Consider the following 14,111-nt stretch of genomic DNA (forward strand, 5'->3'; position numbering starts at 1 on the left):
AGAAATAGTATAGATTAGGAGTCAATGTGACTTAGCACTGAATTGATGGAGTACACATAGAATTCTTTCACTCACTTTCCGGAAAAGTAACCACAAAGACGCATCCAAACTTCAGAAAGAAGTCCTACACGTTTCCAGGGTGTGTATAGGAAACTTCTGACTTCATGAAAGTTTGTGCAGCTTTTATAGTTTGTAAAGTGAAGCGTCTGTCAGTCATAAATTCTAGCAGCTTATCTCTCTACATCCTGTTCTCAAGGCAAACTGTTTATTGTCAACTGGGAGTTCCACCTCTGGCGCCAGAGAGAGATAACTCACTAGCCAGAGACAACTCACTAGTCAGACAAGCTGGCCTGGGTTATCTCATCAATTCATGTGAGGGGGAAAATGCCCGAAACTATCGAACCAGCTGATAGAACAGATAAGCGTAGGGTAGGGGGAAACATCATGCCACAAATGGTCTCCTGATACCAGCAAAGTTTTCTTTTTCCCCAATTATAATACCTTAGTAGTTTACCTGGTGTTGCCTTAATTGGGCCTTATTCAAATTTACTTTAAATCCTGTTTAGTCTGTTAATCTTAAAACTCAGATACTTGTCTCTTACACTTCTGTAGCTCCAATCACTAGAATTTTATCTGCATAATGTTTATTCTTTTTAAAACCCCTGCAGTGCCTAAATAAAGGTATATCATTTGTTTCTAAATGTGAAATCAAATCTCCAAACTGATTCTTCAGTAAGTCAGATGGCAATGAAACAGATCTATAACTGAAAACCACTTGATTTTCTTGTAAATTAGCAATAATATCAGATATGTATGCCACAATAGCAGCCAGTCTCAGGATGAACTTATTTATCTGACAGTAGTCTACCATCACTCTTCAGGACTTTTATCAGCCTTTTTAACAGGCCATAATGGAGAATTATATTGTCAGGCCCTTGAGGGCACTAAGAGGTTTTAATGGTCCTGACCAGTCTTACTCAGGGCCTCCACATTCTCTGCTTGGGAGCCCCAGTTCAGCTCAGTCTTGGGCCTTCAGTCCCTACCTGAGCTATGCCATAGGAGTACCAGACTCCAGCTCAGTCACAGCTGTGCTTTGCCATGGACCTGGACCTTGACCTGCAACCTGATTTCCTAGTCTGACCTTGGTCTTGCCTCATCACTATGGACCTACTCAGTGATCACTGTCTGGTTACTCTCATCAGTCATGCAGATTGACTTCCTGTCTTGATCTTGGACTTGCCTCATCCCCATGAACTTACTGGTCTCTTAGTTGAACCTGTTTACCGTCCCTGGGTCTATACTGCTCACCTTGCTCAGGTACTGTGAGGTCTCTGGCCAGCAAGGCTCCTGCCCTGCTGGCCTCGTTATCTCATTTGGCTCCTCATCCCTCAGGGAGAAAATGTCCCTCACTGCACCCTGACATATGTGTTTATAATTTCTCACAAAACACCTTGTTCTAAACATTCCTTAATGATTTTTTCCAGAGCTAGCCTAGCTTTTTTAGGATATGGATATTGTATAAGGGAGGCAAACTGAGGGTCCCATTGTTTCAACTTGGTAATTTTTTTTTTTCCACACTGTAGGACTTTTTTCTGCCATTATCCTGGGACCTGTTGTTTCCAGAATTCTTTATCTATTTCAGTTATAGTTTGTACACCTTCTCTTGAATCTTTATACCAGCCTTTCCCTGCTTCCGTTATTCTTTCATATTTCTACAAAATATCACTATAAAAATTAAGATTCCACATTCCATTATCCAGTCAATTCTTAAAATAAGAGGTTCTTTGCTATTATTTGCAACCTCATACTTGATATCAGCAGCTCACTGCCCTGTTATTAGATTCATAATATAATATTTAAGGCCTTTACCTTCCTTTCTGTTGATAGAGACTGCCTTCATATTTTCTTGTTAAATAAATTCTTTAAGACAAGTTTTAGACAAAGTGATTCATGCTCCTGTGTCCAGGAAAACACTGTATTTTTTTCTACTTCATAAAAAATATTGAGGTTGTTCCTCCCCCCAGCATTCTACTGTATTCAGCACACAGGTACCATTCATATGGGTAATCCTGGACCCAAAGCAGACTGCTCTATTGTTGGTTCTCATCAATTTGGGGTAGGGCAGTGAAGCTTGAGCACTGAGGTATACTGCTGCTATTGCTCCTTTTCAGCTGTTATATCACTCTTTTTAGCTTATCCCATGGTTTTTTTCCTAATCCATTTTGCCGTATTTTTTTCCTGAATCATTTAACACTTTCCACAGCCTTATACAGATTTGGTCCATTTCTTCTGATTTACAAACATTATTGTCACCATTTCCTGCACATTTCTCTTACCCTTATTTCTCTGCAATCTCTTCTCTGTCCATCTTCATAGTTACTGTAAGTCCCTGTTTTTTTCTTGATCCACGAAAGAATATTTTCCCTTTTCTCTGAAACCTAGTCCCTGATACTTCTTAACACACTGTTATTTCTATCCATTGATTCCAGGTAGGTTCTCCTGCATTTTGCTGTATGGACAGTTTTTGAGAATAGCAGGGGTGCATTTGAGCAGTTTATTCTCATAATTCATCCACTATTCAAGGAATATTATTCATCCTTATTTCTACCATGGAAACTGGAACTACTTGTATCCCATCAGGAAAGGGTGGTCAGAACATGATAGATATGTCCTGGCAATGTTTGAGAAACCCCACATTTGTTCATTAAACATTCTCCATCTTCTGGATTAGTGCAACTAACAGAAGCATCCAACAGATGCAGCAGTTTGTACAGTGGTTTCTGGGAACAACTTTTGAGATCATTAGGGCACTCCTAGGAACCCCTTGAGGAACTTCAGGGTGCTTGTTGTTGCTGGGAAAGGAGAGTGTGATTCTAGCAAGCTCTAGCAGCAGCTGAGTACTGTCAATTGTTCTTCATCAAAGGCTGTTTTGAGCCTTGTTCCAGCTGACTCCTAATTAGGTGTGAAGAATGAGACAACTCTTTGTAGAAATTAAAACAATTTATTAAAACAGAAAAATTGAAAAATTGCAAAAACTAACAAAATATAAAAATTTGGGATCCTAGTGGCTCAAGAGGTATGCCCCAGGAGCGCAGGGATTCAGGAGCTTTTGGCTTAAGGCAGCTCTGAACCTCAGGTAGAGAAAAAAAAAAAAAAACAAAAAACTTGCAGTCTAGGCTGGTCAAAAAGAAATCTATTTCTAAAAGCCCTTAGAAAGGGGTAGGTTTCTCCAGCACTGCCTTAGCAAGCTGGAGAGGAAGGGAGACTGAGGAAGGCGTGTCTGCTTTTCTCCCTTTTATAGCTTTTGCTCCGCCCACAGTCCGCCCACAGCCCACCCCTTTGGTTCAAGGTGATTGGTGCTCTCCCTCTGACAGACCATCTCCGTCCACCAATGGCTCCTCCTGGTCAGAGGGGTGATATTAGTTGAGATAAGGGTCAGGTACTTACGGGGGCTGGGCTGTTTGTTGCAACTGGGGTTTTTAAAATCTGCCTTGAAACCAAGATACAAGTAAAACAAAAAAATACATCCAACACATCTTAAAACACTTGTAAAAGTATACAGTAAACACAGGAAGACCATAAAAACTTGATTAGTGTACCTGGGCTGATGGGTTGATTTTAACATTCAATTTAAAAATATTAAGCTCAAATTAATTAAGGCACTTAATATGCAAAGACCAAGCACAAATAGGGATTTCATGTATGACATTAGGAATGGTCAATAACACTTTCAGCAGGTGCTAGGGAGGGGCTTATATAACTGCTGAACCTAGCACTAATAGAGGTACTGAGCAGGCATAACTTTTGTTATGGTGGAGTACGCAGAAGTTGTCTAGAAACTCTGCTGAGGGTAGTTTATGTGTTTTCAGTAATAGTAATGATGTACTTTGGGGCATGGTCCTCAGCGCTAACTAGAGCAACTATCCCTGGAATATCAGATGTCTTGATTCAGACTGAGCTCCAGAGGAAGATGTATCTCTTCAGGCCTTTGGCTGCAGGGAGTGCCTGGGGCTTCTTGCTAAGGCTGGAGTAGGAGGACATGGTGCCCTTGTTTATTGGTCCCTGGGAGAATTGCACATGTTTTCTTCATGAAGTTCTTCAAGGGGAAATGCCAAGTCCTGCACCTGGGGAAGAACAACCCCATGCACTGATACATTGGGGGCCGCCTAGCTTCAAAGCTGCTTGTCAGAAAAGAACCTCTGATCCTGGTGTGTCCGTTTCTCGCGCTTTCACGTGTCAGAGGAAAATAACTTTCAGGGATGGGACTATGCAATTACACGAATTTATTGTTTAAAATAACAAACGCATCAGCCAAGGCGTGAGATTTTACAACACCTCTGAGTAATGGCGACTAGTCACAAGATTTAGGGTTACATCGTAATTTATAACTTTCTAATCCAATAGATACTTAAAACAACACTTTGTTTTAGATTAATGACCTATCACCTGTGGCACTTCTCACTGCAGTGCAGCTATGTCTTGACCAATAACTTCTCATGTCACGTACACACAGATGTCTCTCTTATACCATCTACATTCTTAACTTAAACTATATAAAATCACACTATTATATTTTAAAACCCTTCACCAAAACACCCAGTGTACAATTTTACTTATAATGATAGGAACACAAGTTTGTAATCCTTTTGCTTAAAGTCCACAAATCTCTGTCAATTAAGCCAGACCTAGTCTCTTCCAGGGTTGTAAATCAAAGCCTCCTTTAATTGCAGGAGTTTCTACTCCTCTGTCTCCCACACTGGTGGACACCAGGTTGAACAGGAGCCAGCAATGTGCCCTTGCTGCAAAAAAGGCTAATAGTGTCCTGGGCTGCATCATGCAAACTATTGCCAGCAGATTGAGGGAGGTGATCCTTCCCATCTACTTAGCATTGGTGAGGCCACAGCTGGAGTCCTGTGTCCACTTCCAGCTTCCTCAGTACAATAGAGACATGGATATACTGGAGAGAGTCCAACAAAGAGCCACGAAGATGATTAAGGGACTAGAGTATCTCTCCTATGAGGAAAAGCTGAGATGGCTAGGACTGTTTAGCCTAGAGAAGAGAAGGCTTGGGGGGGAGCTCATCAATGTATATCAATACCTGAAGGGAAGGTGTAAAGAGAACCAAGCCATGCTCTTTTTAGTGGTGCCCAGTGACAGGACAAGAGTCAATGGGCACAAGCTGAAACACAGGAGGTTCTGTCTGAATGTCAAGAAACACTTCTTTCCTGGGAGGGTGACTGAGTACTGGAAGGGATTGTCTCTCGTTGGAAATATTCAAAAGCCATCTGAACATAGCCCAGGGCAACTGACTTAAGGTGACCATGCTTGAGATGGTTGGACCAGATGACCTCCAGAAGTGCCTTCCAACCTCAATCATTTAGTGATTCTCAGCATAAACTTTTCCTCTCTTTGGCCTGCTCTTTTCAGGTAACTATTGCTCCATCCACACACATAAGTACTTAAAGAGCCAATTCATACAAACTCATGCAGAAGAGGCTTTTATGACCATTCTTTATGTTGTATAAACCTGATCTGTAGAACTGTGCACTGCAGGATGTAGATGTTAAAAGTTTTACATAGCTTTAAAAAAGCAATGGGTAAATTCACAGAAGAATTATTGGGTAAGGAGTATTAATATAGAGCTCTACATCTATCTTAGGAAATTCCTGAATTGTTTGAGATTGGGAAGCATTCTGGAGACTATTACTATTTACTTGCCCTGTTCTTATGCCCTTCCCCAAGGGTCTCTGATTGGCTCCTGCTGGGAACAAGTTCTATTCTAGATGGCCAGACCTAGTGTTAGGTAGCTACTCTTAGGATGAATAATTACTGAGACAAAAGTTGAATGATTCTTTTGGGAGGAGCTCTGTAGGTCAGGTATCTTGGTAAAATTTTGAAATATAGCTACTCTGATAGTCTCTCTAAACTTTAATTTAGGAAACAGATAAGTTTTATTTATAAAGTATATTAACTCCTTTTGGTTTTGCCCCTTAACCTGTCTGATGATTCTGTCTTGCAGAAAGCACCTCTACTGCTACATTACAGACCCAAAATGGACTTGCTGTAGGAGAACTTTATTGTCCTTCTAGACATTTGGGGTTTTTTGCAGAGACTATCATCTGACACCTTAGTGCAGCACTTAACTCTCATGTGACAAACCAGCAGAATAATTTTGGAACACTGTAGTGCTTCTACAGCACTGAATATTTCTAGGGATGTTCTGCATGGATCTTTGGACAAAAAAAAATTATTTTTTTGTACAAATGAAATAAATGTAAACTCAACAGGATTCTACAAGCACTGAGTTTACAGATAGTGAAAACACTGCAGAGTTCCATGGAGCTCAGCCTGATTCATCTATTTGTAGTTGCACAAAAATAACTTAAAATGGTGTGGGAGAAAGTTAAAATGTTGCTTTTAACACCAAATTACTACTTTTACTTTTTTTTTCTTTAAACTTTACAACTTGTTTCAGTATATTTTTCTGAGGTGTTCTTGTTTTCTGTGGTATGCCCAATTATGTCAGCTTTAATCAAGCCATTCTATAGAGCATTGAACATAACTAATTATACAGTGACTGATAATATTTATTAGGCTGCATTGAAAACTTCATAAAAGCCTAGAGATCCAATTACTTCATTAGTTTTGCACAATGCTTGTTCTTTATTATGTTTTAATATCTCCACTTTGCATGTTGATTTGAAATGAGTTCACTTGATATTTTAAAATATGCCTTAATATTTTGCCATGACATAAATTACATCCTATCATAACAAATACTCATAAGCACTGAACTTGTGAAATTGTTTTAAAGCAAATATTCCATAGAATTGTGGCTTGCAAAATTTAAATTTTACTTTAGGAAATATTTGCTATTTCATTAGCTTTTAAAACTATGGCTGTTGGGCACCTTTTGTTGATGTTGCACAAGTTTCCATTCATTAGCTAAAAATTCTTCAGTTAACTACAAACCAATTCTGTATGAAACTGTATCTGTTTATGGCTCAATTACTATTTATCATTGAGGTCAGATTAGATTACAGGGGCACTGTCTGGCCTAAACTGATTATTTTGCTTGTGTCAAGCCCTGAGAGATGCAAACTACCATGTGTATGTGTGTTTGTGCACAGATATGCAAGCACCTTAGAGAATAGACCTTCAGTACTGCTTAGCAGTGTTGACCACTGATTGAAAGGCTTTTTAAAATAATCAGCTTCAGTAAAATGTTGTAGTAGTTTAAAGTGACTTCTGCAAGCTGTATGTTGCATAGCATTATATATAGCATGGATGGGAGTGTGTCTGACATGGGGTCTTAGGTAACTGAAAAGAAGATAAGCAGTATTATTGGCAGCTGGAGGCTGTCAATAATTTTTAACTCTTTGAGTTTTCCTAACAGCTGAAAATGGCAGTTATATCAAACACTTTATTCTTTCATAAAATGTCAATGGCTAGGAAAACCAGTATGCCTGTTAGCACTACCCTGCTTCTTCCAGCTGTGCTCCCCTATTTTGCAAGAAAGCATTGCTTAATGTTGCTTGATAATAGAAGGTTGATCTCATAAGAGGCTTATTCAAGTATTCTAAATCCTACTGCCTCTTCTTGAGTTTTCCAAGCACCACATTGCTCTGCACATCTCCCAGGCTCTTCTTAACTGAACTTTTCAGTTCTTCTTTTCCTGGTTCTGCTCATGCCAGAGGGAATCTCTAAGTTCACTTGTTTGTCTGAGGAAATGAGGACCTTGTTTTCATTTATGGCCATAGATAGTGAATAGTGAAGAAATTGAAAGAAATTCAAAGAGAAAGAAAAAGTCTACTGGACTATGGGAGCAGTAAAGAGAGCCACAGTAAGGCCAGTGGAGTACTGCCCTCTCTGCAAATGATTATGTGAGACCACTACATTTGAACACCTGAGTTAGACAGGACTTCTTTATTTCAAGGCTTAGAGAATGTGAATGTGATAGAATTATAAGTTTACTCTGGTTTTGCTGTACTGTCTCTGGACTCACCTACAAAGCTTTTATCTGCTTTTAGCATTAATAGAAGTGACAGAAGAGGACAGGTGACATTGAATTAGTCTATTTTTCGTAGTTTTATACAGAATAGTGAATGCAGGTGATATGGATGTATATGTAAGTTAACATAATAGGCCTTTCTGGAGCTCTTTATGTAGCTATCATTGTATACTTTCCAGTGTAAATCAGGGGCTGGTGAGGCCTCCAGATAGTGTAAATATGGTTTTAAACACCCATCCTTCATGCACCCCTAATGTACCTGACACAGACATGGAGCTCAAGCCCATAAACCATGTAAATGCCTAATTCATTGTTCATCTACAGTCTAAGGGTTTAATAAGTATATTTTTGATTGGTCTACCTCAGTATATGTACACTGTGGAACCTTATGGGAAGATCAGATGTTGATGAAGTGCTGTTGAAGTTTATTGGGATTTTAGTGTTTCCCTGTGCAGCTCTACGACTAAAAGGGGTTAGCAGTTACAAACATATTAATTCAGAAAGATGTCTTCCATTCAGTTCTAAATCTTGCTCTAACAGTCTATAGTAAAGAATATATGTTTGCAAGTTTATAACTGCCTTTGGAATCACCTCAATTTGTTACAGTGCTATATAGGTACAGCACCCATAGCCAGTGTTAACACATATAGCTGGTGATTGCTCAGAATTGTAACTGCTTGTTTAACATGTTTAACCTGATAAAACCTCAACAGTGCTTTTAAAAACAAAGCAAACAAAAAACCCCACAACCACAACCCTATTATTCAGATCATGTGACAACAGATATCTTCATTACAAAAACTATTTTCCATGGGGAGGGATGGGATGGTGTCTGCATCATTTGTTTGCTTTCTAGCTTTATAAAAAGACTAGACTACAAATGAATTCAAGTCAGAGGCAAGCCTTGGGGTCAAAGTTCTATTTTACTTCTTTGAAGCTTAAGAAACAGTTGATTTTTATATTGACTAAAACAATACTGACCTCTATTTTTTTTAACTTTTAAATCTGAATGTTTGGCTCAGTATAGATATTTCTTGAATCTTGATGAGTTTGTGATTAATTTTTTTTTATCTTAATGGAGATAGAATTACTGTGAAGTAATTTTTACAGCCAATTACACTGGTAAATAATTGCAATAAAAAAGTATCTTGTAGCATTATCCTCAGCAGCAATGAGAATTAATTATCCCAGGCTCAGAGTCTCACTAGATATAGTTTTCATTAAAAATAGGTAATTCACAGAAAATATATCATGAAATTAAATAAGATTTGGGAGCTTGGAAAAATTACTTTTATAAAAACCATTTATTACATTAAGTATTCTGTTTTATTTTATCATTAGAGTATTTTTTGTTCCAAAAGTCCAGCTTTATGTGCAGGCATATAAAATCATAACAAATTTTTTACAGCTTCTTCCTGTTTTATTAGGTTTGAATAGCTTTCCTTTGTATGGCTTTGCTATGTGTGGCTAAAGAGCTTTGCTTAATCTTTTGTGCAGTGGGACAGAAACATGCATTTAAAAGGCATATATTTAAACTGTAAATGTAGTATGTACTTATACATTTAAAAGCCACATACATAGGGATTTTCATATATACATTCAGTGGGGTTTTGCTTGGGATTTTATTTTGTGGTTTATTGGGGGTTTTGTGGTTTTTTAAAGAATGAAGTTTTGAATTTTATGGGCTTGTAAAATCTTTGAGTGCAAGAACTGCCCATCAGCAATATTTTAAAATGGACGATCTAGCAAGAAACATCAATAGCAATTGTGGAAATAATATGCAAAAGATGCAGCCTATCCAAAATTGGCTTGTGCCATTGTTATGTTTTGTATCTTTGTGTGTCATCTAACCTGAGAATATTTTTGTTTATTGGTTGTGCAATAATATACACAACACTGTCACCTCTGAGAATATGGGACTGCAAAATTTCAATAGACTATGAGTCTTTGAAAGCTTGTCTTGCTCCATTGCTGTTATAATGGCATAATAAGTCTTAGGAGATTCACATTTTTTCCCCGCTGTATGGTAAATGGAACTATACAGCTAACCTATTTTTCAGTTACATGAATCTTACCATTAAGTAGAATTGGAAAGAGCCAACTGGTCTGTACAATAACACATTAATCTTAATAAATGCATTTTCTCAGCCATACTTAAGAAACGTTTTTAGTACATAAGGTTGAATTTTGCAGAAAAATATAGTTTCTGTATTTCCTCAGGTAATTGATTCAGTTTTTCTGCTTAAAGTTAATAACAAGAAAAAATTTCATACATACTAGATTATTTGCATAAGTTTCACTTAACTATAATTGACAGTTATTGACTTCTGAGAGGTGCTGAGAAAGCATTAAGGTGCCTAACATCAGCATGTAAAAAATACTTTATTGTCTGATTTCATGAAAATTTGTAATCATGTACAGACTCTCTAGGTACCTTCCTTTTGTGTGAAGCCAACAGTCATATTTTTACAATGGAGTTTGATCTGCCTATACACAAATTTAAAACTATTCTTGTTGCTTGAGCCACTTGAGTGGATCCTCAAGGCTCCTTGGAAACCTTTTGAAGCCACCATGATCTGCTGAGATCAGATTGCAAGATAGGAGCTAAAAGGCCAATTCTGCAAATTCTTACAGTGGTAACTTTATTACTAACCTAGATAGTTCCACTGAAAGCAGTGGAATCATTCATGTGGACAAAATTGCTTAAATGTGTGTCTGCAAAATGGAGTCCCAAGTTTGGAAGGACAGACTGATGTTTCTGTATATTTTAACTTAAAAAACTTTGGTTTAATACAGTTAATTTATCCAAGTAATTTAATTTTCTGCAACAACATTAAATTAAGGTTAAAGGACAATAAACCAATACACTCATTAAGCCTTTATCTTTGATATGTGGCAAAATAAAAATACTGAAACTATCAGAGTATAAGATCATATTTTTTACTTGGTTTCACTTGAGAGATTACTTTTTTATACGGTTTTCTGTGTGATTTTTGTACTATTGGTGTCTAGTTTTGGTCTGAATAAGTCTTTTGAGATTATTGCTTAATGTTTTGATCTTATGATAGTCATGCTTGTATCCAGTGTTTTGCCAAATAATATTATGTGCTTGTTAATAAAAGTAAAAAAGCTACTTAAACCTTGTCAGGCTGGTGGTAGTTGGTCCATTCCATTCCCCCCTCTTCCTGTCCCCACCCTGGTACTATATTATGTAAACTAGTCCATTATGTTCTTAAACAAACACATTGTGACTGGAACAAGAATGACGTACATGGTTTTATAATAAATCTTTATTCCCATCTTACAGAGTTGAGATGTTGGCGTGGCCCAAAGGAGTGCTTTATGACATATGATGAGGAAAATGTCTGTGCCAAATGTGTGGCTGTAATTGCCTATCAGTTAGCTAACATGTCTTCTCTTGGGGGAACAGGAAGAAGGTATGGGCAATTCCAGAATGTCAGAAGTCAAGCAGGTGAGGCAGAAGGCCAGCTTGGCTGAGCAGGGATCTTCCTCTGGAGCTAAGGCAAAAAAGGAAGGTGCATGCCTGTAGGTACAAAAATGCTGTTAGCGAGGATTTTCTTGCTATTTTCTAAGTCCGTGAGAGACTTTTCTCTCTCACAGAAGAGGTGGCAGGGAATGTAAACAACCCAGACACCTGCAACCTTGAAAAGTCTTGTTTATGGTATAGTAGAAAAATATTTTGACAATGGATGTTTTAGGATTTTAGCCAATCACCCCCAAGGGGTGGCTGGTCCTTTGTCCAATTAGACTATGAAGAAAAAAGTCTATAAAAGAGTTTGTAAAATAATTAAATCAATCAATCTTGCTGCACAATTCCTGCCTGCTGGATCTTCTCTCCTCCTCCTCCCTATGGCTGCCGGACACGGTGATATACCGTAGGAACCAGGCCTGCGGTAATATTTGGTGCTGCCCGACGTGATCTGCACTCTCTGACGTGTCCTGCTGCTGCGAGCCAAACCGAATTCCTCTAGAGGTACGCTGTTCCCCTTCCCCCCCGGGACCGGGAGGTCCGACAGAACTGAGAAATGGCGAACAGCGGCTCACAAATCGAAGCTGCGGTGCAGGTCTGGGAAGGTGTGTTTAGTATAATGCATACCTCCATTCCTGAAAACTCAGTTCGGGAATTATTAGACTGGGCTACCTTAAAAGGGATTTCCATGGACAGAGATAGTGCCCTGGACTTTGCCTTATGGCAGGAACTCGGATGCGCTGTCCGACAGGAGCTCCCGACTGGGAACCCAGCAGCGTTAGAATTATACAAAACCTAGCGTTCATTTTTTTTCCTGCTGACAGACCTTGACTGTGATAGCAGGGCTGGCTCGCCTATCTCGGTGATGAGTGAGGGAGGAATGTCCGAGGGGGGCCCCACTGACTGGGCTTCCGGGGCAAATGATGGTGGATTCTGAAACCCCCCCCTGCTCCACAGGCAGAGCCTGTGCCGGCTCACCCTGCACAATCGCAGGATTCCACAGCCCCCAGGAACCCCGCGCCGCCAGAGGCAGGGGGGTCAAGGCAGCGGGAGGGCACACAGCCTGCCTTGCCGTTCGGCTGGGCAGCGGCCACGGCTTATCCAGTGCCTCAGATCAGCGGCTTAGCCACTTGGATGCCCAGAGAGGCTCCTAGCTCGGTTCCATATGGACTTGGATCTAACTTCTTAGCCGGCGTAGCGCCGGGCGTGCCTGCACCTAGACTCCCTGGGTGTGGTCCACTGCCCTCCCTGGCGCTGGACTGTTCTGCACAGTCGCAGAACCGAGCCATCGACCTCTTAATGCAGCATCTGCCTTTGCTAACGGAGCTGCCGAACCTATCCCGAAGGATGGAGGAACTCCTCAGCCTGCTAGAGCGGCGGATGCCCGCGCTGCCCGCGCCGCCCGCACCGCCCGCGCCCCCCCCCGCCAGCACAGCCAGCACCGCCCGCGCGGCCAGCAGAGCCCGCTCCGCCCGCGCCCCCCCCGCCATCCGCGGGAGACGCGGCTCCGAGCCGAGAAACGGCGCAGCCAGCGGCGAACCCAGAAGCGGTGCAGCCGCGGGAAAACCCGGAAGCGGCAGCGACTGCGGAGAAGGGGCCAGAGACGGCGGCTGTGGAGCAGCGGGCAGGGGCGGCAGCGCCCTGCACGACCCCTGAGAACAGGCCAGCGGCGGCAGCGCCGGGAGCGGCTGGGGAACGCGAAACAGCAGCGGCAGCGGCGACCGCGCCGAATGCAGCTGCTGTGCCAGAGGCGGCGGCGCCGAGAGCAGCTGCAGTCTGTCCTGTCTGTTCTGCCTCTAGCGAACTTAGCCAAAGTGCCCCTCCACGTACATTTCTGTTCACTCCCAGCACCCCAAAGTTGCCTTTGCCTGATGATTCCTCGTCAGGCAGTGAGGCAGATGAGGTTCTGGCCCCAGGTTGTCAGGCGGCTGTAGCCGCGCGGCGAAGGAAAAGGCTGCGCCGGTCTCGCCCCTGGACCTTTCAGGACTGCACGGTAACAGTGCGTCCGACGCATTACAATAGCTTCTTAGAGTCCCTTAAGATGTGAGCATTGGAGGAGGGTGACTGGAGGTTGTTAGAAGTCCTTGGACTGCCAAATGGATCGGAGGATTCTGGGGGTACCCGGGGAGCTGTTACACTCCATCCACAGGCTGTGCCAGAAGTTCAGGATGGTAGTGCTTCCCCTAAAGGGGAGATCCAAGCTTTCCCAGTGTATAAGGCTCTCCCAGATTCAGGGGAGCATGACAAGCATGAGGTAATTGCTTGGAAAGTTGCCCAGGACCTCCAATCCAAGGTGGCACAAGATGGGCTAGGTTCTGCTGAGGTTATGCAGATAATAAGGGTGATAAATACAGATTTGCATTCTCCATTTGATATCAGACACTTACGTCAAATTCTATTTCAACCTGTACAATTTGGAGTTTTTGAGAAAACCTGGAGAAAGCTGGCCGACAGGACTGCATTAGGGAATATACAGCTCCCTGCTGCTGATCCTAGACAGACAGCAGGAGTGGATGCTTTGATGGGGACTGGTCCCTTCTCTGATCCCAGTCTACAGGGTAACTTGTCCTCTAGCGTCCTGCAGCGAGCTCAGCAGGTCGGCATGGCTGC

The 14,111-nt window shown here is 41.3% G+C and overlaps 1 protein-coding gene across 2 annotated transcripts in view; it reads left to right on the forward strand.

The window, feature by feature from the left end:
* Positions 1–11,567, forward strand: part of LOC138102895 (polycomb group RING finger protein 3-like) — a 176,425-nt gene extending 164,858 nt beyond the window's left edge. Inside the window, exon 9 of one of the 2 annotated variants that reach the window (XM_069000670.1) lies at positions 11,319–11,567. In XM_069000670.1, the coding sequence (XP_068856771.1) occupies positions 11,319–11,324 (6 nt within the window). In that variant the 3' untranslated portion in view covers positions 11,325–11,567. Of the gene's footprint in view, positions 1–6,019; positions 8,125–11,318 lie in introns of those variants that run through there. The other variant, XM_069000669.1, reaches the window with a different exon arrangement.
* The last annotated feature ends 2,544 nt before the right edge of the window (positions 11,568–14,111 follow it).

Source organism: Aphelocoma coerulescens, assembly GCF_041296385.1.
Source record: "Aphelocoma coerulescens isolate FSJ_1873_10779 chromosome W unlocalized genomic scaffold, UR_Acoe_1.0 ChrW_unloc_scaf_4, whole genome shotgun sequence".
Taxonomy (NCBI): Eukaryota; Metazoa; Chordata; class Aves; order Passeriformes; family Corvidae; genus Aphelocoma; species Aphelocoma coerulescens.